The 24,141-nt window shown below is 38.6% G+C and overlaps 2 protein-coding genes across 5 annotated transcripts; both read right to left on the bottom strand.

The window, feature by feature from the left end:
- Positions 1 to 8,432: 8,432 nt before the first annotated feature.
- Positions 8,433 to 12,137, bottom strand: tyrobp (transmembrane immune signaling adaptor TYROBP). Of its 2 annotated transcripts, none has more exons than XM_035530999.2 (5): positions 11,074 to 12,137; positions 10,742 to 10,762; positions 10,478 to 10,633; positions 10,285 to 10,352; positions 8,433 to 10,056 (listed from the first exon to the last, which is right to left on the bottom strand). In XM_035530999.2, the coding sequence occupies exons 1-5, from the start codon at positions 11,117 to 11,119 to the stop codon at positions 9,988 to 9,990; spliced, it is 360 nt and encodes a 119-aa protein (XP_035386892.1). In that variant the 5' UTR covers positions 11,120 to 12,137; the 3' UTR covers positions 8,433 to 9,987. The 2 variants fall into 2 exon arrangements, with proteins under 2 accessions (XP_035386892.1, XP_035386891.1); XM_035530998.2 differs by having other exon boundaries at positions 10,478 to 10,663.
- Positions 12,138 to 12,279: 142 nt separating this feature from the next.
- hcst (hematopoietic cell signal transducer) lies at positions 12,280 to 21,978 on the bottom strand. 3 transcript variants are annotated; one of them, XM_035530406.2, is made up of 6 exons: positions 21,757 to 21,977; positions 21,585 to 21,663; positions 20,448 to 20,521; positions 14,015 to 14,038; positions 13,744 to 13,875; positions 12,280 to 13,561 (listed from the first exon to the last, which is right to left on the bottom strand). In XM_035530406.2, exons 3-6 carry the CDS (start codon positions 20,491 to 20,493, stop codon positions 13,518 to 13,520), a joined length of 246 nt encoding a protein of 81 aa, XP_035386299.1. In that variant the 5' UTR covers positions 20,494 to 20,521; positions 21,585 to 21,663; positions 21,757 to 21,977; the 3' UTR covers positions 12,280 to 13,517. The 3 variants fall into 3 exon arrangements, with proteins under 3 accessions (XP_035386299.1, XP_035386300.1, XP_035386298.1); XM_035530407.2 differs by lacking the exon at positions 21,585 to 21,663 and having other exon boundaries at positions 21,757 to 21,978; XM_035530405.1 differs by lacking the exon at positions 21,757 to 21,977 and having other exon boundaries at positions 21,585 to 21,750.
- Between the last annotated feature and the right edge of the window lie 2,163 nt (positions 21,979 to 24,141).

Raw genomic sequence — 24,141 nt, forward strand, 5'->3', positions numbered from 1 at the left:
GGGTTTTAACATTAAAGACCTCCAGTGGAGTTTTTCTCGTTTTGCAGTTTGGCACCGCAAGCAACGAGGTCTCCAACACAAAGCTCAATGTGCCAGGAGGTTTGTGTTGTTCGGGTGTGTCCTCATAACTGCTCTTACCTAACACCTGCAACTAGAATACGTAGAAAGCTAAGTAATCAATTACTCAGCCTGACTCAGCCAACATATTTCTCAAGAGTGGTAGATGAAGACACAAAGTAAATATGTGGTGTCCTTAAGAAGGAAGAATGATTTTCTATGAGAAACTATGGTTTATCTCATCTAATTGTATATGTGAAAAAGCACTTTGGTGACATTAGATATCTAGTGAATTAATACATATACATCCAGCTAATTTGTCATGTGCCATCACTTTATATATTTAACTACAGAAATTATTATGCTATGATGAATTTAGATAACATGAGAAGCAACATTAAACCAGGCCAAATACAGAGATCACTAACTACTTTAGCTGCCCAATTTAAAGAAACTAACACAGAAATAATAAGACAAGGGAAAATAGATTCCTGAGGCTTCACAGTAGATGTGACCCACAAGATACTGGTTTGCAGAGCAATGGACTTATGACAGGGTAAGGTGACCCTGTTTCTGACTTTAGGTTGAGGACCATGGAGGTGACACGCATTCTCTGAGCGGCCCTAAAGTATCAGGGTGTTCTCTCACTCACTGCCACTGAGTGGCCTACTGCAGTATGCGAAAAGAAATGTATGCATACACACAGAGACTCACACATATGTGCACACATGCATGCACACAGGCATACGCACACACACACACACGCACACACACACACACACACACACACACACACACACACACACACACACACACTCACACCTGTACCTAATTATGTAAAATGTACCTAATTATAAAACACCACATTCATTTCTTCATCATACAGTTGTCTCACAATGCTGTAATGCCATAAAAAAACCTACAGCAGTAACTGTCACATTACAAAAGGCCTCTAACAAAACTACATACATTTCCAGAACCTGTCATGTGTTATTATTCAGCAAGATCCATTAGAATGCCAGTGAGTCTCAGGGAATCAAACCCACAATCTCATCTTACACTACCTGCTTTACCAGGTGAGCTACATGAGTACTGCTTGTGGCTGTCTGTAGAGCCAGTGCTGTTTCCCTTTGGGACCAAAACTCTGCAAGTGCTGGTTGACAGAAATATCTCAGGATATGGTTGGGAAAGTGATCCAAGCTGCCAGCTGAAGGATTCACCAGCACCGCCTCTTTGCCAAGGAGTAGATCATGGTACCTTCTGGCTACCAAGAAAAATCAAGACAGCATTCATATAACTGCTGATTATTTATTTGTCTCATAGAAAAAGCATTTCAGCACAAGCCTTCTTCAGTGTGCTAATGTTATTATAGTCAACAGGCCACTAAGTAGAATTCCTGATTGTAAAACCACACCCACTTATGAAGGCATCGAACCAATCAAAAATACAAAACCAAGCACAAACAACAGCCAACATTAAAAATAAAAACACATTTCAAATTATTCAAATTAAATGAAATGTTCTGGCTACCCAAAAGCTGCATGTAGGGGCTGAATTAGATAAGGATGGCAAAGCCAGGTGTGAAACCAAGAATGACAGCACAATCAACTGAAAACAAAACCCATAGCTGGTTATAATAGAATAGGTCAGTTCCATTTTTTCCTTTACTCCAAAGCCACTGAGATGCAATTGTGTGTGTGTGTGTGTGAGTGTGTGTGTGTGTGTGTGTGTGTGTGTGTGTGTGTGTGTGTGTGTGTGTGTGTGTGTGTGTGTGTGCATGTCTGTCTGTTCCTGGTGTTCCTCTTCATTTATAATCGGTTACATTACAGTCTTCATTTTACATATCAATGTAAAATTCATACCTGCTACTGTTGAGGGTAGGTTGGGGGGGGGGGGGATATTTTTTTTAGCCTTGTCTTCATGATAGTTTTTCCCTGCAGTTTGTTGGGTTTCTCTTTGAAATTACATCAAGATATTGCATCTGCACAATGTACCTCCTAATTGTTTTAGGTATGTAAAGTTAAGTGGGTAATCTTTAAAAATACTACATATTGAAGTTAGCACAAGTAATAGTAAAGTAGCAAGTATATCACAACTCAACTGCATGTACCCAAGCATAGTGTGGGCCGCCAACGGTACATAATGTGAGAAACAGATAACACATTAACAATTGTGGCTACATTTGTCCAAGATTAGCAGTACTGTAAAGACAGCAAAGTGCTGTTCTGTGCTGGATGGTCCCCCCCACCCCCCACCCCCCACCCCCCGCCCCCACCCCCCGCCTTTCCAGCGATAGCCCTTCACCGCACCAAGCTGAATTCACAGTAGCGCAGTAGTAACAGTGATGTGTGAGCCTGGTGGAGTTTTAAAGGGTTAATTTCCTAAAACTAAATGAGGTTTGTGTGCTACGCTAGAGGTCACATAGTAATTTCATGAAGCTTTATTCATCCAGTTGAACGAGTAAGAAAGAGACACAGTAAGTGAGGTATATATAGAGAGAGAGAGATTGAGAGAGAGAGAGAGAGAGAGAGAGAGAGAGAGAGAGAGAGAGAGAGAGAGAGAGAGAGATTTACTGTATTCCATACTACAAGGGAGGACAGCTCCCATGTGCTACACCTTTGGAAATATTAACTAACATGGTTTATCTCATGGGCAAGTCTAAAAATTCCAAATATGTATTTAAATAATTGATTTTGGACTTTGTGCATAGCATATTTTTTATCTGATTTTGAGCCCACACCCTACTATTCAAAAGCTGAAATAATTTATAGTCTGAGTGCTATTAATTAAGGTCAGATGAGAAATGATTGATTGTAATCCTTCTTAATCCAGTGTCTAAAATAAACTTCTGCTTCTTCCTGTCAGTCTCTCTCTCTCTCTCTCTCTCTCTCTCTCTCTCTCTCTCTGTGTGTGTGTGTGTGTGTGTGTGTGTGTGTGTGTGTGTGTGTGTGTGTGTGTGTGTGTGTGTGTGTGTGTGTGTGTGTGTGTGCTTCCCCAGTGTAAATGTTCCATTGTTTGCATTACATGTCAACCAGTGCTTATGTTTCAAGTTTCAAGTTTGGTTTATTTGTCACATACATAGTCATACACAGTACAACACGCAAGGCCTAAGATAATAAATACCAAGACACGTTGAGACAGATAACAGAGTGAGGATTGAGAGGTATTCACATGCCAAATAAATTGTGATTCATATGATACATTTTTGCAATTACCCACTTTGAAAACTAAGCCGGGTTTGTACAATAACTAAAACATCTGGTTTTTGTCAGTGTTCCAGTGGGGTGTTTAAAATCATTTAAAAACCTGTCATCTAAAAACGTTATATTTTGTTTTGTTTTTTTTCAGTTGTTGTGTTTTTTGTTTTTGTTTTTAACAAAAAGAACCTTTGGCTCCCTAGTCTATTTTATTGGACTCACTTTTTTCAGTTTTGTTTGTTTTGACAGTGTTCTGTGTGTACAAGACCTACATGTGAATAAATTGTATAAAGTACCTTCCAAAGAGCTTCAGCTCCAACAAGATAGAAGCACTCAATGATTGATAAGACTAGCTGTCAAGGCCAGGAAAGAGAAAAGACCTGCTCCTCACCATTCCATCTGCACATTTCAAAAGGAGCAATTGTGCATTCACGAGGACATTCATAAGGAGATGCACAAGTCAGACACACAGCCATGTAATAGCTGCAGATGATCACTTGCAGTAGGATGGTTCTTACTGAAGACTTTAAACATGACACTATCATAGGATGCCATCTTTACCACATGGCAGTACATGAAATCTCTTCTCTGTGCTACCCTTGTCAAATGGAAGCTTCTATCAGCAATAACAACTCAGCCATGTATAGTCACAGAGCAGGGGTGCAGAGTACTGAAGTGCACAGCACATAACAATCACCTGTCTTCTGTTGCATCACTTACTACAGGGATCCACATTGCCTCTGGAAGCAACTTTAGCACAGGAACTGTGCGTCTGGAGCATTATGAAATAGGCTTCGATGGCTGAGTGGCTGTATAGAAGCCTAAGGTCACTATGCGCAGTGCCAAGCGCCGGCCGGAGTGGTGGAAGGCACGCCGTCGCTGGAATAGCGGGACAAGTTCTCTGGAGTGATGAATCACGCTTCACTATCTGGGAGCCTGATCGTTAGATATTGGGTTTGGAGGATGCCAGGAAGACGCTGCCTATTGCCAACTGTAAAGTCCGATGGGGGCCCAGGGTTTGGGCCCCCTAGTTCCAGTGAAGGATGAAGTTAATGCTACAGTGTACAAAGACATTTTTGATGATTATATTCTTTACCAGAATGCACAGTACCAGCAGTAAAGTCCGATGGAGGGCTAATGGTCTGGGGTTGTTTTTCAGGGTTTGGGCTAGACCCCTTCAACTTTCAGTTTGTGGAAGGCCCTTTTCTGTTCCAGCTGTGTGCCATGCACACAGCGAGGTCAGTGAAGATATGGTTTGATGAGTTTGGTTGAGATATTTGGGTGGCCTACACAGAAACCCAAACTCAACCCCACTGAACACCAGTAGGTTAAATTAGAACATCAAGAGGAAATTTGATTGTGAGCCGGAGCTTCTCGTCCAATGCGTGTCTAAATTTACAAATGCTCTTATGACCTAATGGGCTCAAACCCTCACAGACACATTCCAAAATCCTTTCTATAAGCATGAATCCTGTTACAGCAAGCAAACTTGAAACCTAAGCAAATCACTGTAAACTATTTAACCCCTTCCATACATATTGGATATGTATTTGCATGGTTTTGAACTGCTGGTGCCCTGATCTATCTGTGGGCTCGATGTGCTTTCTTCTCCCTCCTTTATTAAATAGTCTTCTTTGTGTCTTACAAGTCCTAGAAGTGAATAACTCATCTGAAGTACTACATACAAATACTGTTTAGATTTTGCAAGACACAAGCCCTGAATGATTGATATGACTGCCTCTCAAGGTATGGAAAGAAAGGAGAAATGACATCAACGTTCTGACAGTGCATGTCAGGAACACCATCCATGGCATTTACTGAACGTGGCTGCAAACATGGACGAGGAAGACATACAGCTTTGGTGTATGACAGAGGAACCTTTTCACAACATGCCTGACTCATGCATTAGGAAAAGTATGGATCTAGGGAGACTGCGACTGCAAACCACGTTGTAAACCATCAGGGCTACATTGTTTTGTTATCTATAAAAACGGGCAAAAGTGTGTTGTATAGCTAAAAACACTAGTAGCATCCATCTTTCAGCCCATGTTTTGTAAATACTTTTGTCCATTTTAATACATAAACATATCTCATAGAGTCAGAAACTCCATAAACAAGTTTATTTGAGAAGCAGCAGTTTGCAAGTTGCTAACTTGTGAGTAATTGGTGAGTCCCTAAATTGCTTTAACTATGTTAGCCTCTTAAATCTAGCACAAAAAAAGGAGTAAAAATGTCTTGATGAATTCATTTTAAATATAAATAGAATATAAAGTTCCTTTAGAAAGTATGGCTTAAAAATATTTTTAATTTAGTCAGAAACTGAAAAAAATGAACTAATTTGTTTTAATTGTTGTTTTTACAAACATTTTTATATTTACAGAAGTAGTGTGCTGTTTACAGAGCTGTTCCTGCTTAAAACAAAACCACGTGGGAGCAGCAACGACCCAAACACACTGTGTGACTGAACATCAACACAAAGGTTGACAGTTATGATAATGTAACTGCATTCATGCTGGATTTACTTCTAGCTTTGCCAAACAAACATAAAAGCAGTTGATTTCTTTCTTATGGTTTCTTGTTTCTTTCTGGGTGCTTAAGCAAAGTATTTTTTGTGTGTGTAAACAGAGCAACAACAAAAAAGGTAAATGCCTGAAATCCTATTAAACAAGGCTGATGTAAGATTATTAAAAGATTAGCTTCACCCAGTTTCATCTCAGCACTGTTTGTTCCTCAGGATTGCAAACAAAGGGCCCTTAGACAGAAAAAGAGGAGAAAATGGAACAATTTGTTCAGTGAGGTTCCAGAATGTAGCATTTGTGGATTTGAAAAATGTGGTGAAAATAGTTACCTCTTTGGAAAACACGTTATGTAATTTTGGTAATTTCTTGATCTTTTCATGTACCTTTCTCCTGATGTTGCTATCACTCGGCAATACATACATACATATATATATATATATATGTATACATACATACATATATATATATATATATATATATATATATATATATATATATATATATATATATATATATATATTCAAGGGAAGCCATTTATTGTTTGTGTTTGGAATATTTACATTGTGAATAGTCACAGTTCATGTCAAAACTAGTAACATGGCTTGCACACATACTACCTACGTACAAAGGTGCTTTGTTCTCTCCATGGAAGAAATCTGTATGCTAGTACATTAGGAACACACCGAAGGAAAAGATGCTATTACATAAAAGAGTCTTGAGGCATGACCTCTCTGACTCTTAGGGGAGGTGATTTCTACACAGGAGCATTTTCCACACACCATAAAGATGTACATGAAAAATACCATGGCGACATGAGACCAAAACAGAAGCTTTTTACACCAATGCTGCATTGTGGCATGAGGAGGGGATGCATGCAGGTGAAAGGGTGTGATGTCTACTGTGAAATAAGGGGGTGTTTAGTTGATATTGGAGCAAAAGGTTTTCCTGTCAACGGCGCCATGGAATCATAGGAAGATAAATGTGATCATGAACTCCGAATACTAAATAATAGGACATTATGGCCAAAGGCCTGACCTTTAGCTTCTGCCTGGAAGCTACTTCTTGGATGCAGGTGAATATTCCTGCATGACAATGACTCCAAATTCTGATGTAGCAGGAATGCCAAACATTGTTCCTACAAGTCTCAGAATTCCATGTGCTTCCAATACACTCCAAAAATCCTTAAAAATAACTGCCACTAAACAAAATCAACACTTTGTAATAGCTGTACTGATCTCTGGACATAAACTCTCCTTGGAGGATCTGTCCGGGATCTATTCTCAGAGATCTTGAGACTGGTAATACCTTGGTGTTATTGTTGATACGGCTCTCTCACTTCATGCCTACATACGCAGCACCACTAGATGATCTACTGCAAACTAATAAATGGCCTTGTCCAGAAGAATCTGAACAATCATACTGGCCATGATGACCCATGATGCTTACCTTATGCATTGGAGCATTGTGCTTCATGAGTGGCTACAATTACAAAAATTACATCTGGGCTCAGAGCTCTATAATATGCTCTAATTGGAACATTCCTGTTGGTGTTCAGGACCGAGAGACAAGTCTCAGGTCTGGAATACGATGGTTCATGGACATAATGAGCATAAAATGAGATGTCAGTGCTATCGACCATCCACTGGCATGTGATTACTCTGGTCTGATAGGAGAGGCAGGGTTTCTGATGCCTCACAGTGCTGTCTTGCCTATGCTATCCTGAGCTTTTTCCTTTTGAGTTGCTGGTGTAACTATTCTTGTTGGGGTGTCTGTTTGCACCGTGTGCCAGGTGCACGTTTTCCATTCTTCTGCATGTTCAACAGTCTTCCATAGATTCTCCAGTCTCCCATCATATCACCTGAGATTTTAATGAATAGTCCACCATCACATCTTTCATGAATTCATAACTTTCATGATTCCTAGATGGCCTCAAGAATTGCCAACACTCACATTAACAGCCAACCTGCTTCTTCTAAACCTGTCATAGAATGAATATTTTTTAAACCTGTCATGGAGATAAAATGACGAACAGTTCTGTCAGTAATTTATTTCAATTCCTGAAACGTACAAGTAACATCTGCTCAGATTTAGCACCAGTTTAGCTCCTCAGCACCAATTTATTCCTAAACCCATGTGCTAACTGAGAATATAATTAGCTCTGGCTCTGAGGCAAAGTGGAACCATTTTGTCAGTCATTTTCTCCCTCTTGTGGTGCAATTCGACTGTGCAATCCATACTATCAGTCTGTACTATATGTACTGTCGATCTGTACTATATGTACTGTCAGTCTGTACTATGCATAGGTGAGTATAAGTATGCGTGGCTGAGTATTACATGTGCCCTTGTAAATATCTGAGATTACTATGCAGTAATGCGGATGTGCTTTCTTAAGAAGAACACTTTAGTGAAAATGCTTTAAGTACTAGAAGTATTGATTAGGAGAACAAACCCAGTTTTGATATTCTCATGCTTGCTCATAAATAGAAGGGGATCATGCATTTCTTAACAATATATTTACTGTTTATGAGGAATGAATCAACCAGGGACAAGAAAGTTTCATTAGTTTGTTTGCTAACATTGATAACATGCTTGTGTTTAAAATATTCTTTTTCTCTATTACACCTGAACTCTAAAGTAATGCCAACAGAGAATATATTCATCAAACGGTTTTATTAAGTAGCAAAAACATAGTTTGCAGTTTGCAGTTACAGAGTGAAACTGTACAGTTACAGAAAGTGTAGCTACAGCTGAGGGTGCAGCTTCATCTGGATGAAAACAATTACTCATTATGAGACTCCCATGAGATCATTGTGCATTCAGGTACGTCTGACAGTAGAATTGGGTCTTCGCCATCTAACAAAGTGCTGTCGTACTTTTCCAAGACTTTTAACATAGATAACAGTAGCCCAACAGACATTTATTTTGTAATAAAGAAGAAATTAAGAACTACCCAAGGCTGAGTGATGTTTAGAGAACAAAAAAACGCACTCAAGGAGAAACTAAGGCTGTTTATTCATAGTATCTATTGCGTTCTCTCCTGACTTCCCTTCAAACACATTGTTTCCCTGACTTATATCACAGTCATGTGCTGACTGGTGTACTCAATCCCCTTCTTGTTCTTGACAAGGAGGCTCTAATTTAGCACTATCCATGATTCATCTGTTACTCTGTTAGCCAGGACAAATGTTCTTGCCTTCATTAGATGCATTTAATGACATTTACTGTGCTGTAAACAACTTTGCAGCTGCTACAATAGTGTTCTTCAGTAATACAAGGCATGGCATGCAATTAAACATAAAATATCACATACACATATGCATGGAACCCACCCACTCCCACCAACGCACACACACACACACACACACAAACACGCAGGCACACACACACAAACACACACACACACACACACACACACACACACACACACACACACACACATGCACACACAAGGCACGACCTACGTTGTCATCACAGTCCTTGGGGCTTCCAGCAAGTATACCTTTTTGTTTGAGCTCCCAACATATATGACACAGATAAACAAGGGTCGTTGACTATCTGTTACAAAATTAATTGCTCCGGTCATGTGATGGGAGTGGGAAGAGAACACAGTGAGGGATTGTGGCTCCCAGCCACATGTGACAAGGGTTACTGCTTCACAAGATAGAAAATAGCTTTAAATTGTTTAGTCTTGGTATTTTATAGCACGTATTCTATGTAGCCTATGTATAGACACTGTGAGGGATAAGCAAATGTACCTTTGGTCACTATACACCTCTTAAAATTTAATTACATGGTATACAAGTTTTAATATAAGTTGGCAATTGCAGGTGACTTCCACAGAAATCATACATAAAAGAGGATTTCAGTCCCACACCCAAATCTATTAAAACCTTTAAAGATATGCAGATTATTTCTTGATCAAACATGGTCTTAAATTCTCAATTTGAAGTTGTTATTAAGGCAAGACGTGATTATTCCAAATTCATGATTTAGAGCCATTTTTACAGTTGTTATGATATGTTTAGCTGTGTATAATGCAAGGTGTTTTATTTAAAAAATGGAGTTAATTTACACAGAGCCTGCTAAATAGCATTTAAATTATTTCTCTTTCATTTGTTCTTATATTTTGAACTGAACAAGAACAGCTCACTCAAGAACAGAGTGACAGAACTGGATCTAAGCTCACCATTCTCATTTTACACCAACTGATTCTTTCACATGTTGCCTGATTTCCGATACTGGTGGAGATCACTGTATATATCTGACTGGTCTCCGTGTAGTTCCTATTACAACATACAAAAACACAAGAACAAAGAGAGCAGTTAAAAGCTCTCGAGAAAGAGACAGCTCCCATACCTTCAGAGAACACTGCCTAATCATTTTAATGATTATTGTAATACTATACAAAAATACCCATATGTACATATATATGTTTAAATTACTTATTGTCATTGTCATTGTTCAGAAATGTGTGCCAAGGATATTTCTTATTGTACTGAACTGCATCTCACCTGATAAGGCGACTCTGTCATTTCAACATCCTTTGGCCTGCTCGATGGCTGGCGAAGCTGTCCTTTACCTTAAGATATTAAAAGCTTGTGATTTTGACCTCGAAGTTTAAGTTCTTCAAAGTATACTACCAAGTCTTTCTCCCTCTTACATATATCTACCCCCCCCACCACAAATGCACAAATAAATACACACCTGTCTCACAAGATTTAGTAAATGTGTGTGAGCTGCTCTTCTTCTGTTGTGATGCAAAACAATAGACTGAGATGGCAATAAGAAGAGTGAGAATTATGTCACACACAATGAGCACAATAACTACCCCCATGTTCAGCTCATAGCAGAAGCCACAATCTGAAAGGCAAACAGACAGGCAGCACATATCTACATAAATACTAAGACATATGTTCAGATTATAGTGAGATCACTGTTTATTTTTCATGATAGGATGCCAATAATTACCTTGAGTTGCTGCAACAGAACCTATTAAAATACAGAAAGATTAAACATGAGAATGCCATGTTATTTAGTTATAAAGGTAAGACGAATTGAATTATTTCATTTAACCAAAAGTGGATTGCTATTTATTTCATTTGTTGATGTTCCAAGGTTTATGTGTTTGTGTTAATCAAATTATTCAATGTACACATCGAAAAAAAAACCTTTATTGTGAAGTACAAGCACTTTAAAACATCATACATAAAACCTGACCCATTAATCACCGATTCCCAAGAGAGAGAAAGAAAGAAAGACACTAACACTTGAATGGTGTTAGTGTTGCAACACTAACTTACCAAACAGTCCACAGAGAAGAGCCATCAAAAACAGTTTCCAGACCATGGTGAGATCAAGACGGCTAGGAAAACAAAAAGGCTGGTGAGGATTTGCTGTAACCAAGATGCAGTGTTCCTTTTGAAGGTCATACAGCTGCCCGTTTAGCACAAAATGGCACCTGTAGGAGCTGAGGGAGTTTGCACCCAAATATAAATAGACACGCTGTGGTGAATTGGTGAGCACATGCTGAGTATGTGTCAGTGCCTCTCAGCTTCGGGGGAATGAGGAGGAACTCAAAGGTTCTCTACTGCCTCGCTGATATGATAGTCTCTTTTACACTTCATAAACTTCCAGTTTTGTATATTGTTCTTCAGATGCTATTGCAATTATCTCTTCAGTCTCCCTCCATAAAAATGCCAGATAGTGTTAAGAAAAACAAAAGAAATAGGCAACTAATGTACCACAAAAAATTTACATTTTAGCAATAAGAACTTGCCTGGACAGATATTTTTAAGGTACCTGTATGTATTATATGGGTTTCTAAATTCCTTATTTATTGTGACATATGTAAATTTCAATATATCTACATATAACCTGTTTTTAAACAACAGGATCATAAAGTGAGTGCCTTGATGTTATGTCAAGGGGTGTTGTTTTTCTCTCCTTTCTAGAGAAGGTAAAAATGTTCTTGTGGTTAGGTGATTTCTGCAACGGGCCAGGTCAGCATGTGGTTAGCAAGATGCAGCTTGGTCCTCTGTGGTTCCACACTTTCTGTGCACTTCTGTCCAGCAGAGGAATAACACGCTGTGGCTTTACCTGATAAGCAGTAGTAGCTGAAGAAACACACATCTTGTGCGTGCAATCGCTACTGAAGTCAGCGACTGACTAAAGTTCTGTGGTAGATTTGCTTTGTAGAAAAAAGGAAGAGTAGTCAGTTTGTATTTGAAATATAAGGTGAAACAACACTGTGACAGTGGAATTGATATAGAGTAGTGAATGGGTTTGTCCTGTTTGCATAGAAAACTAGTTACTATAATACCTGGAGGTATGGAAGAGAGCCAAGATAAACTTCTCTCCAAAAAATGTAAGACACTTGTTAACAACTATTTAACTCACATACAATTATACAAAGTGCATACTTGCATACTTGGATAGCCATAACATTGTAAATCATTTCAGTTAAAAGGACCAATAACCACAATGTCAGAGAGACAAACATAAACAGATTACAGATTATTCATATACTGTATTCATATACATTTTTCATCAACAAATAATGTTTTCTAAATGGATTTAGATTTGCCATGTTTGATCTATTTCTACACATTTGTACAGTGTTGATATAGCTCATTTCTAAAATAAAATATAACAAATGTTCAGGTGATGAACATTACAGCAGGAAATGTAAAGCATACAGGATTTGATAAAACAGATTAGACATAATTAAAACCTAAGGGTTTTCCCCATGCTCACTTAGATAATGAGAGATAATGAAGTCCACTCCTGGTAGAAAGTACTGGAGAATTCTACATAAATTCTACATATACATCAGAGAAAAAATATGAAGGTTTCCGCCCAAGAAGCAATTTAGTTGTAAGCTTTTTTTCAGTGAACAAAAAACATGAATAACAGAAAACTTGAATAATAACATCCAACATAATCGGAGTCTCATGATGCACGATCCTTAGATTGCTGTTACATCTATGTTTCTAGAACATTGTTATCACAGTAGGAATATATATTAGTTTGGATTACCAATTAATTTATTTAAACAGTTAAAAACAGCTGTAATTTACTTCTTGTCCAGAATGATTTTCATCTTCTGTGCTGTGGTTCTGCACATGTACTGATTTTGATCATTTCTTGTCAGCAACACATGATTATGTACTTTGATGTATCCTGTATTTACCTGATTTTGTACTCAGTATCCATTTGTCTACACATTTCAGGAAGGACCCGACTGTACGTACTGGTTAGCTTGTATTATCACATACCCTATTAAGTGTAGTGCCAAGTCCATCCCAGCAGAGGGCACAACTAAGTGGCTGTATAAGGTTTTATATGCATTTAAGACCACACAAGGACAGATGTATTATACTGAGAATGATGAAAAATACATTAAAAAAAAAAACAAATTCAAATAATGCAGATACATTAGGATTGTCTGGAAAATAATTAGGCATTATTTAGGGTTTACATTAATGTTTCACATCTTTGTTTCATTTAAGCACGAAAAGAAGTTACATATGTTACAGTTATGAGAGTCTACACTTATGATACAATTATAAAAGTATACAGTTATGACCAGTTGACATAATGAAGTCTTTTCATGGAACAGTTTGTAGACTCTACAAAGCCTCGGGGCCCTAAACAGAACAGAGTATTTTTTGTTCTGAATTAGGGATTAAATGTTATCATATTATCAAAAGTTTCGTACTATCAGATCTTCATCCTTCCTCAGTCGTTATGGTTTGCAGTTTGCTCTGACATTCATGTAGACTTTATCAGCTGTGAAAGGACATATACACACACGAATGTCAAAACGAATTATTGAATATAACTTGGTAAAATGGTAAAATGTGTAAACATATATATGCAGCATTTAGCATATGTTCAAGTCCAGAAAAAGTTAAATATTTTGAAGGTCACACACTGTAAAACAGTATATGACAGACAATAATGGTTTTTACCATTTTCTTTCCTGCATCTACGCTTGCTTGCATAGCAGTATGTGACTCCAACAATGAAAACTGTAAGTATGATGTCACCGAGAACCACGCCAGCCAGGGCACCCGTAGCAATCCGGTAACATGGGCCACTGTCTGACAGTCAGATGGATAAAAAATATAAATATCAAGACCTTATTTATAGAAATTGTGAATTAATTAAAAATATTTACTGTTTATGGTTAGATCTATCAGAAGCAATGCATGTAGTAACTGCTTATAACCTAATGCCTACCAGTGTCTTCTGCCATGATAATAGCTTAAGATGGAACATGAAGGGAAGAAGAGGAAAGAGAGTGAGATTACAATTAAAATTATGAGAAAATCATTGGTGCTAGAACATTTTCACAGTGATGCATCTAAAAGTTGTATTTAATTCTGATCAGAGAAACAAAAGTGAAGCATCCCACTGAAGTAGGTTTTGTGGCATTGCAGCATTGTGAGACAACTGTATGATGAAGAAATGAATGTGGTGTTTTATAATTAGGTACATATATGTGTGCGCGCGTGTGTGCATGCATGCACGTGTGTGTGTGTGTGTGTGTGTGTGTGTGTGTCAAAGTCAAATTTATTTAAATAGCATTTTTTACAACAAGCCAAGGGTGACAGTGGCAACGAGAAACTCTCTAGCGCATGAGGAAGAAACCTTGAGAGGAACCAAGACTCAAAGGGGGACCCATTCTTCTCTGGGTGACCAGGGCACTGCACCATAAACATTGAAAATATGGCAAAATAAATTTCTAGGGTGGTCTTTCTAAATCTGTAGCCTAATGCTTAGCTAAACCACATGTCTGTGTTTACATTCTGTAGTGATGCAGATATTTTGATGCACAGAAAAAAATATTTCAAGGCTATGAAATATATTTCTGTTTTGTGATTTTGAGTCAGGGTCAGCATAATTTAAAATGACTGATTTGGCATAATTGCAGTGTCAATAAACAATTAACAATAATATCTTAGCAACCACTGTTGTCATTAGCAACAATAATGTAACAGCTGAGTGCCTTCATTTATTAGCTATTTCAACATACTTATTCAGTATGAAACTTCATTAAGTCAGATCCAGCTCTTTTGCAAGCTTTACTCAGGAAAAACAAACAAACAAAAAAAAACATTACAATCATTATAAACCACATGAACATGTTATAGTCTGCCTTATAAACCCTTTGGTAACCAGTGATTGCCTGAAGTCTGGGACCCATTGATATCACAAGACTCTAAATTTGTTCTCATGTTGCTCTGCCAGGATTCTATTGTAGTTGCCCTTCCAGTTATGGGCAAGTTTTACTTCCACATTCAATGCATTTATATAGCACTTTTTACAACAGCCTTTGTCAAAAAGCAGCTTTAGAGATGTCTTGAGTTCAAGCCCTGAGTGAGCAAGGCAAAGGAGACAGAGACAAGAAAAAACACACTAAGAGCATGAAGAACTTTGAGAGGAAACAAGACTCAAAAGAAGAACATGTCCTCCTCTGGTTGACACCAGATATCACAAGAGGAACCTTCAGTTTTGCCTTTAGTAACTGAAATGCATGCTCAAATTGGTTGAGGTCATTAAAGAACATTCCATTTCTTTGCCTTAAATAGGTTTTAAGTTTCCTTCACAGTCTTCAGGTCACTGTCCATCTGCACTGTGAAGCACCATCCAACAGGTTTTGAAGAATTTGGCTGAATCCTGGCAGATAATATAGCTCTATATACTTCAGAATTCTTCATGCTGCTTTTGTTAGCAATCACCTCATCAGTAAGAGAACCAGTTCCATTGACAGCCAAATATGCACACACCATAACATGGCCTCCACCATATTGGACACATGATGTACTATGCTTTAGATAACAAGTGAACAGATCCTTCTGATCTCCATACTCTTCTGATCATTCTAGTACAAGTCTGTGTTTACCCCAACCAGAAACTGTGGCTCAAGAGTGAAGTGCATGCAGCACTGAACACACAAACCACTGCTTTTAAGTCCAGGAACATGGAGGAATATCCACTGGTGAGGAAAAATCTCTCACCACCTCTGTGGTTCTGTGTGTAATTCTTTTAAGTGAATAAATGCCCACGAAGCAGCCGGTCCAGATGGCATTCCCAGATGTGCACTCAAAGAATGTGCAGATCAGTTAACTGGAGTATTTACTCACATTTTCAATCTCTCACTCTCCCTGTCTGTGGTTCCAATTTGTTTCTAACTGGTCACTACTGTTCCAGTACCAAAGACAAACTCACTGTCCTGTCTGATTGGTTGGTGCCCTGTAGCGCTAATCTCCATCATAAGCAAGTGCTTTGAGTGACTGGTTAGAGAATTTATCTGCACCTCACTTCTTGCCAGCATGGATCCTTTTCAGTGTGCCTACAGACAGAACAGATCCACTGATGATGCCATAGCCCTGTGTGATGGAGACACCCTCCACCACAGCGTGTTCATATGTACTCTGTGTTTGAGATGCACATACAGTGAGCATATGTATATGTGAATATTTGAAGCACTTTGCTTAAACAGCTGATGAAGGACCTCTGCCCCAAATATTTTGTTTCTCTGGTTGAGTGATTGGTAACATGCATGAAAATGGTAATGTTAATTAGTGAAGACCTGCAAGTGAAGAGAAATATATTGAAATTAAATATTGTTCTTAAAAATATGTTACTAGACTTTAGGTTTAAGGTTAATCTGGCCAGAAAAGTTGATATATTTTAACTAAGTAGGTAAAACAAATATAGGTTAAGAGAAAAATGAATTTACTTGTGATTATTTCTATGGAGAAGCTTTCATTTTGTGTAGGAGAGAAAATAAACTATAGCCTGTGTTCAAGGGAATTTTTATGATGAATTTTCCTGCCAAAAAGACAGGAAATGTCATCACCTAATGTAAGTTTTAGAGCGAAAATTCAAGACAGGTGGTGTTTGAGAAGGTGATAGGTATTGGCACATTTATGATTGCTTGTTGAATTGTGCCTTGAACTTGTAAATACTGAATTTTCCTTTTTGTGAATATTTTTGTTTGTATTGATGGGATATAAATTTCTTTTGCACTGGAGCACTGGAAGCCAATAAACACCTTTTCTTTTGTGTCCCACTTGGTGCGTACCCATGTGCCTTTTCCACAGGACTATTACACCCTGACACTGCACTCATCCCTTTCACATCTGGACAAAGGGAACACATGTCAAAATGCTGTTTATGATGCATTTATGAGAACTTGACTGCAGATCCCATCCAGTCCCACCACCTTCCTTGTGTTCACTCCCTTGAATGCCAGTGACTCGTTTGCCAGAGACTTGTCCTCGTGATCTTTTGTCCTCAGTCCTCATTCACAGCCCCTGCCACATGGTTCTAGAGCCATTCTGCAGTAGCTGTTATATTTTCCTCCCATAGTATCACTTCGCCTCCCTCACTGCTCTGCAAACTCTGTATGCTGCAACCTTGTAATTGTCCATTTTCCCGCTGATGTGCTGCATTGGAACAAGCTCCAATCTGAGTCATCCAGAGTCATCTTGCAGGGTGGCCACTGATTCGTCGGCCCATTGTGTGACCTCCCTGCAAACCTGAACCTCTGGTCTCCTTGTCATCCCTGGTGGGGCAAGTGATGTGTTGATAAATATTAGGTACTGTGCAATTGAAATGCCTAGCTAATTAACTACAGTTAGCACAGGGTTTCGGTGCTGTGTCTGAAACTGTGTGAGAGCTTCATGAAGTTTGTAAATGTTGCTGACTATCAACCTGAGGAAGGCTGTAAGGATGAAACTTGAGGGTGAGCAGCTCCAGGTTGGGTGTGCAGGAGCATGCAAGAGTAAAAACATATGCTGTTCACCATCACACACTCTTCACCACCCCTCGGCTTTCCTGACTTTGTTGTCCTGTCTGTGTGGTATACCAAGAAGAACTCATCTGGCTGGATGGTCTGGCTTGGGACCGCTGGTCTCAGCCATGACTCAATGAAGCAAAGGAGATTGCAGTCCCAAATGTCCCTCTAGAATCCTCTGGAATCCTGGCCCAAAGGTCATTAAGCTTGCTCTCCAGAGACTGGACATTGACTAGTCAAATGCTAATCAGGGTTGCTCAATGTGACTGAGCCCTCAACTGGTTCCTGATGCCGGCTCGCTTTCCTTGGGGTTGCCATTTCACGTTGCCTCCCTTGTTCTCCCTCGGGTTCTTGGCTAGTTTGGATCCAGAGTTAAAAATGAGAGGTGTGTGGACTGTAAACTAATAGAAACAAGTGTGTTTCTGTCATAGCTAATGTGAGCCATGGTGATACGAAAAAGAGCCTAAAGTAAGTGAAAGCGCAAAAAAAATAAAACAAAAAAAAACCAAACAAACCGTGAGCAGAATAGTCATGATGGCAGCCAACCTCACTGGTGCCATCTTGTTCGTTACCATTCACACAGGTCATGTGGTAAAGAAGGCACAAGATGACCTGCGGGCAGTGTTGGCTCAGTGGTTAAGGTACTTGACTTTTAATTGGAAGGTTGTCCATTCAAGCCCCACCACTGCCAAGTTTCTGTTGGGCCCCTGAGCAAGACCCTTAACCCTAAATTGCTCAAGTTGTACTCAGTCATAATTGTAAGGTGCTTTGGATAAAAGTGTCAGCTAAATGCCATAAATGTAACAGTACCTCTTTGACCTCAGAAGATTACAGAGGTTTGGTATGAATGCTTGTATGCTTAAGATGTTTAGCACATGCACTGTGGAGAGCATCCTGTCTGGCTGCATGACTGCCTGTGGTTGACATCACTGCTCTGAACCAGAAAGCTCTCCAGAGAGTGGTGAGAACAGACCAATTCATCAAAGAGGCTGAAGTCCCATCACTCCTGGAGTACACCAACTGCTTTCTGAGGAAAAGAGAGTCCGCCAATCCAAGATACAGCATGTTCTCACTGCTGCCTTCCAGCACCATATAATCCAGTACTGGACAGCTTCTTTCAGTCAGTTACACAGTAAGTATGGCCTGTACTCTCACATAACACACTCACATGAACAATCCTGCCCTCTCCACCATATGACCCACATTAATCTGCACTTTATTGACAATAATAATTGAAACATATTTTATTGAAAATAGTTTAAATAATAACATATAGTATCTAATAACACTACATACAGTGTGTACTCAATGTTTGTTTTTCAATGGTGTACATAGGTATGATGAATGCACGATGTGTTCAAGGAGTGTGCATGAACAATGTTTATGTAACTGTCTGCACGTTTCTACATTTTTGTCATTTTTAGCACAGCTGTATGTATGTATATATATATATATATATATATATATCTTGCCTCTTTTTTCTCCCTTTAGAATATATTGCATATAGGATATATACATAGACACACACACCCCCATATATATATATATATATATATATATATATATATATATAGTAAAATACTGCCAGACTGTAAGGAGGAAGAACTTACATTTGAACTTTTCACTCACCTTACTCCTGTGTAGGTGTGATGTGACAATAAAGCTGATGTGATTTCATCTTTATCTGTCCATAACATGTTGCCTGAGAAAATTTTTTTTTTCCAACTCTAATCTGGCCTTCCTGTTTTTGAGGCTAACTACTGGTTTACATGTTGTAGTAAACTCTTTGTGGTAAGACAAAATCATGGTGATTGTTCAATTTAACAACATTAAGCCAACCTCCTGGAGGGTGGTCGGTTGTGAAGAGTTTTTTCCTTCACCAGGGAACAAATTCATCTGTCATCCTCCGCAGTTGTTTTCTGTGCCTTTTGGTGTTTCTGAGTCACTGATGTGCACTAGGCTTGGGTCTGATGGGTTTGTTTGATTTTCCAGTCTAATGATGGCTTGTTTCATTCATTTCAACTCTTTAGATTTATTATTGAAAGAAAACAGCAACAGATTCCAAATGCCACAGTTAAAATCAATCAAACCAGTGTTTTTGCAGCTTACTTTGAAGTAAATTAATGAAGCAATTAATTACACCTGGCCAACCAATTACTTTTGAGCCTTTAAACATTGGGGGGGGGGGGGGACTATCTACAAAAATGGCCATAATTCCTTTACTGACCATACGATTTGGATGTAAATGCCTTCATAATAATGGGCAAAGTCTGAACTTTAATCTCATTCATTATTTAATTTCAAGATTCTGTGGTAGACATCTAAAATAATAGCTTCATTGATGGCCAAATATTTATGACTGCAACTGAAAAGAATAAGAAAAAATGTTTGGACTCTGTCTATTTCACTTGAGTCAGATTTATGGTATTACCACTTACATTTTACCATTTAATTGTTACTATTTTACTGGACCCATTAGGGATATTTTGATTTTGAGATTTTCCACCTTCTCTATAGCCCAAAGTTTCCATTTCTTAGTAAATCCGGCCAACTCTCATATGCCTAAATGGGCTGTAGGTGCATCACACTTTTAAGTGTGTTGTATTTTATTGGGTTTGAACTTCTTCACAGTCTTGTATAAACATTTGCATTCAAAATACCTACATAATTTTGTTACAGACACTACATCTCTGTAAATATATAAAATGTAAATTTATAAAATAGAACAACTTAGATTGCTACTTCAAAGGAAGAAACACCCACTTAGAGTTAACAGGAAATCAGCAAAGATAACGTATGACTGTGGTGGTCTGACATAATATATGAACAAAAGGAAAGAATAAGGTGTGAAACGACACATAAGCTTACCCAAAAGATTAAAGAGCAAGAACACAAGAAAACCTGCGTTTGCCATTTCCTGCAAAAGTCGTAGTTTTGTATGCCTGCAAAAACAAGACAAAGCTATAAGAAATCGATCAGAATGGCACAGTCTGCATAACATAAAGAACAATGTCCCAGCAACAACAACATGTCTCTGTGCATGTGTTTACTGTAAGACAGCTAGTCCTCTAAATAACATTAAGCCTTACCGCAAACCCTAAGCTCTACAAGGATATGAAGTAACCATGACCTGTTGTCTTTTTGAGAAGGCTGGACTGGATTTTTTTTTCTATAAGTCTATAAGCATTTATATGTTGATATAGAAACACTGCTTAGTCTTTCCAGCACAGTTGTACTGGGCAAACTATTAAAGAAACATCAACTTATTCACACCCCTCTGTACTTGTATGGCTCAGCTGTTGCACATGTCATACTACCAAATATTTTGAATCAGTGTCATTGTCTTTATTCCCATTCAATGAAAGCATGCAGAAAGCAAACAAAGAAGTGAGTGTGTGTGTGTGTGTGTGTGTGTGTGTGTGTGTGTGTGTGTGTGTGTGTGTGTGTGTATGTATGTATGTATGTATGTATATATATATATATATATAAAGGCATCTAATCATCTTATTTACAAGCGCTGTATTCTCTGGGGAAATTAGCCATACAATTAGCCATACCAACTCTGCCTGTTCTCCATCTCTCCATTAGAACCACAGACCAGAAATTACATTATATTATTTACATACACTGCATCACTCTTCTGCAATGCAAAACATACATATATGTTTTGTCTGACATATTCATTTGTAAATGTTCTAAACTGTAAACAGTTCTCCTATATTGTGTTATCGTCGCCGTGTACAGTTCCGGCCTATACAGACCTTACTGGGCTGCTTTGTGTAGTTATGAGAAACAGTCAATTCAATGAGAGAGTCTATGTGGATATACGAACATTTATACATATATAATGGATCTGACTGCTGCTTTTTCATAACCTTATGATTGTATCAATTCTTCCTATAAGACTATAATACCTATAATTACCTTTGTGGACATTTCAAAAATCGTATCACAACACATTAGAAGAAAGGCCTGCAGTTAGTGGCAAACGAAAGTGTTGCATACCTCAATCTTCTCTGATACACAAAACTTCCACAATCACATCCAGCTGTTATCCGAAATCTGTTTAGTCTCAGAAATTAGACTGCAAAATAAAAGGCTTCAGTCTATCCGAAGTGTCGTGATCTGAATATAAAACATCGGGACGCCAGTTAAGGGAACGTAACGTTTAACTCACCTAAAATGGGAACACTGCCTGTTGCAATCGAATTTCGAAGTCAGTTATTAGCGGAAGTTTTCCGCTCTACCCACAACACCACAATCCCTCGTTTATGCGTCATAGTGATGTGTGTTGAAACAGATACGTGAACCGACATGTTAAATTGACCTACAAAGAAACATATCCTAATTAACTTTCACATTAGGCTACATTATTTCATTACTAGCATACCAGCGACCGTTAATCTCTCTCTCTCTCTCTCTCTCTCTCTCTCTCTCTCTCTCTCTCTCTCTCTCTCTCTCTCTCTCTCTCTCAAATGCCTCATGATGGGGGACGATGCAAACTGAAAAATATCTGCCGATTATTACAATATTATAGTCTCGTTATTTAATTGCAAAACACTAGTTATTCGCATGTGCGGTGCTGCATACGTATTCTGTTTGCTCAGGTTTTTATTAGACTACATTTTTTCTCCGTTTACTCGAGTACATTTACGGAGCCCCAAAATGTACTTTTACATTCGTCAACGTTGCTCCCGTTACATTAATAATGTGCCTTATTAATATAAAAGTAAAGTGGGATTCGATATCAATGATATTCTCAGGAAAAAGGCTAGTTAGTTACGTAGTTATAAACTACAGGCAACAAAACCAAAATGCAGCTGCTGAACTAAACTCATGTCGTGCAGCGATACGTGCCCTAATTTAACCAAATTTTCAATAGTATAAAGCTTATAAAGGTTTCAAGGTTATAAAAATTAAGGTTTGTAACTCGGCAACGTAGGATATCTAGCTAGTCAGCCGGTCTGACTGATCAGTAGCCTAATTGCAAGTTAATTATAACGAACAGTAAGATGTCTAGTGAGTGGCCTTGGGCAAGAGCTCGTAAAATTCCCTCAGATTGTACTAATCACAAGGTGATTACCGAGTCTAATGTTTGTGACTTATGCTATATGCACAACATTTAGCCGATATGAAAAACCTTATGTAGCTTATCAAAATATCAGAGCTATCTATACAGTAAGACACATCAGATAATTTATGAGAGCCTAACATAGTCAATTTGCCCAGATCTTGTTCACAGTCCTTCCATCCCGTCTGGACCCTCACCCAGATAAGAATGCTATAGTTACAAAGTTCCTACGTAAAACAGCTTTGATGGGGGGTTCTGTGGACATAAAATCAGTGCTTTTCTGGATAACAGATGCCATATTGTCCCTGTAGTCTCAGGCAAATGCTATATTGCACTCTTGCCCCACTTTGAATTGCATGAGGCATCTTTTGAGAAATAAAGTGCCACTGTGACAGGTGCATTCTAAACGGGAGTGAAATTGCTCTTGTTCATATCACTCTAAAGCTGATAGACAGTAAGTGGGAAAGGACTTGATTTATGTACCGTAACACTCTGTCTCTGGAATGGGCCACAATCAATCAATACGTCATTGTACGTCAGGATTTTAAGATATGCTAGTGGTAATGGAGCTAATCCTGCTTCCACACACAGACAGAACATTTCTGTACTCAGGTAGAGTCTGAATAATAGAACCATGTACTCATAGCAGGTGTTTCAGTAGGCAAACTGAAGGTGTTTTCTGGGATAAATTCCCATATAAGGAGAAAAGGTACTTTTTAGAACAGTTGAGGTAAACCAGTCATTCTGATATATCAACTGTGATGAGTGCTGTACATCAGCATTCTCACGTGATTTTTTTTTTTTCCAAATGGCAGTTCAGCACTCCAAGATTCAAGATAGAACAAGGATGGTAGTGAACCAACTTTTTTGGGGACAAACAAAATATATAGAAGTCCTGAAACAGAAGTCCTGTTGACTATGGTCCATGACAATTACTGAAACTACCAAATGATGGAGATTTTTTAAAATAAATAGAGCTTTGGCTGTGGTGTTGAGCACCCAGTTAGGGGCTGACATGGCTTGCCAGGCTTTATTGGGCTTGAAAGCCTGCCAGTCAAAGCTCATGACAGACAGGGGCTTGGAGCTGTAAATTCAGGGATAGGCCTTACATACAACACAAGATTCCCATCTAGCGGTGAAGCTGGCTGCAACATGGGATGTTGAGAGAAATTTTTCACAGTCAAATAATTCTGGCCTGGGATGTTTATTGGGAATGTGGGTATGGCATTTTGGTGTGGTGACACTGCTTGTGCACTTACCAGAACAGCATACTGCTGTGTGCTGGGAAGGGAGACATTCTTGGGGAGATACATGCCCTGGTGCATGGGGTGGCAGATATGACACTGCCTTTTTAGGCAGGCAGTTTAAATGCCTCATCCTCTATTTTATTTTATTTTATTTTATTTTATTTTCATCACACCTATGCTGCATCAGAGTCGCTGTAGAAGAGTGACCTGGTTTAAACAGGCACCTGCAAGTCGCAGGTAAGAC

Source organism: Electrophorus electricus, chromosome 14 (genome assembly GCF_041902795.1).
Source record: "Electrophorus electricus isolate QZ-2024a chromosome 14, ASM4190279v1, whole genome shotgun sequence".
In the NCBI taxonomy this organism is placed as follows: domain Eukaryota; kingdom Metazoa; phylum Chordata; class Actinopteri; order Gymnotiformes; family Gymnotidae; genus Electrophorus; species Electrophorus electricus.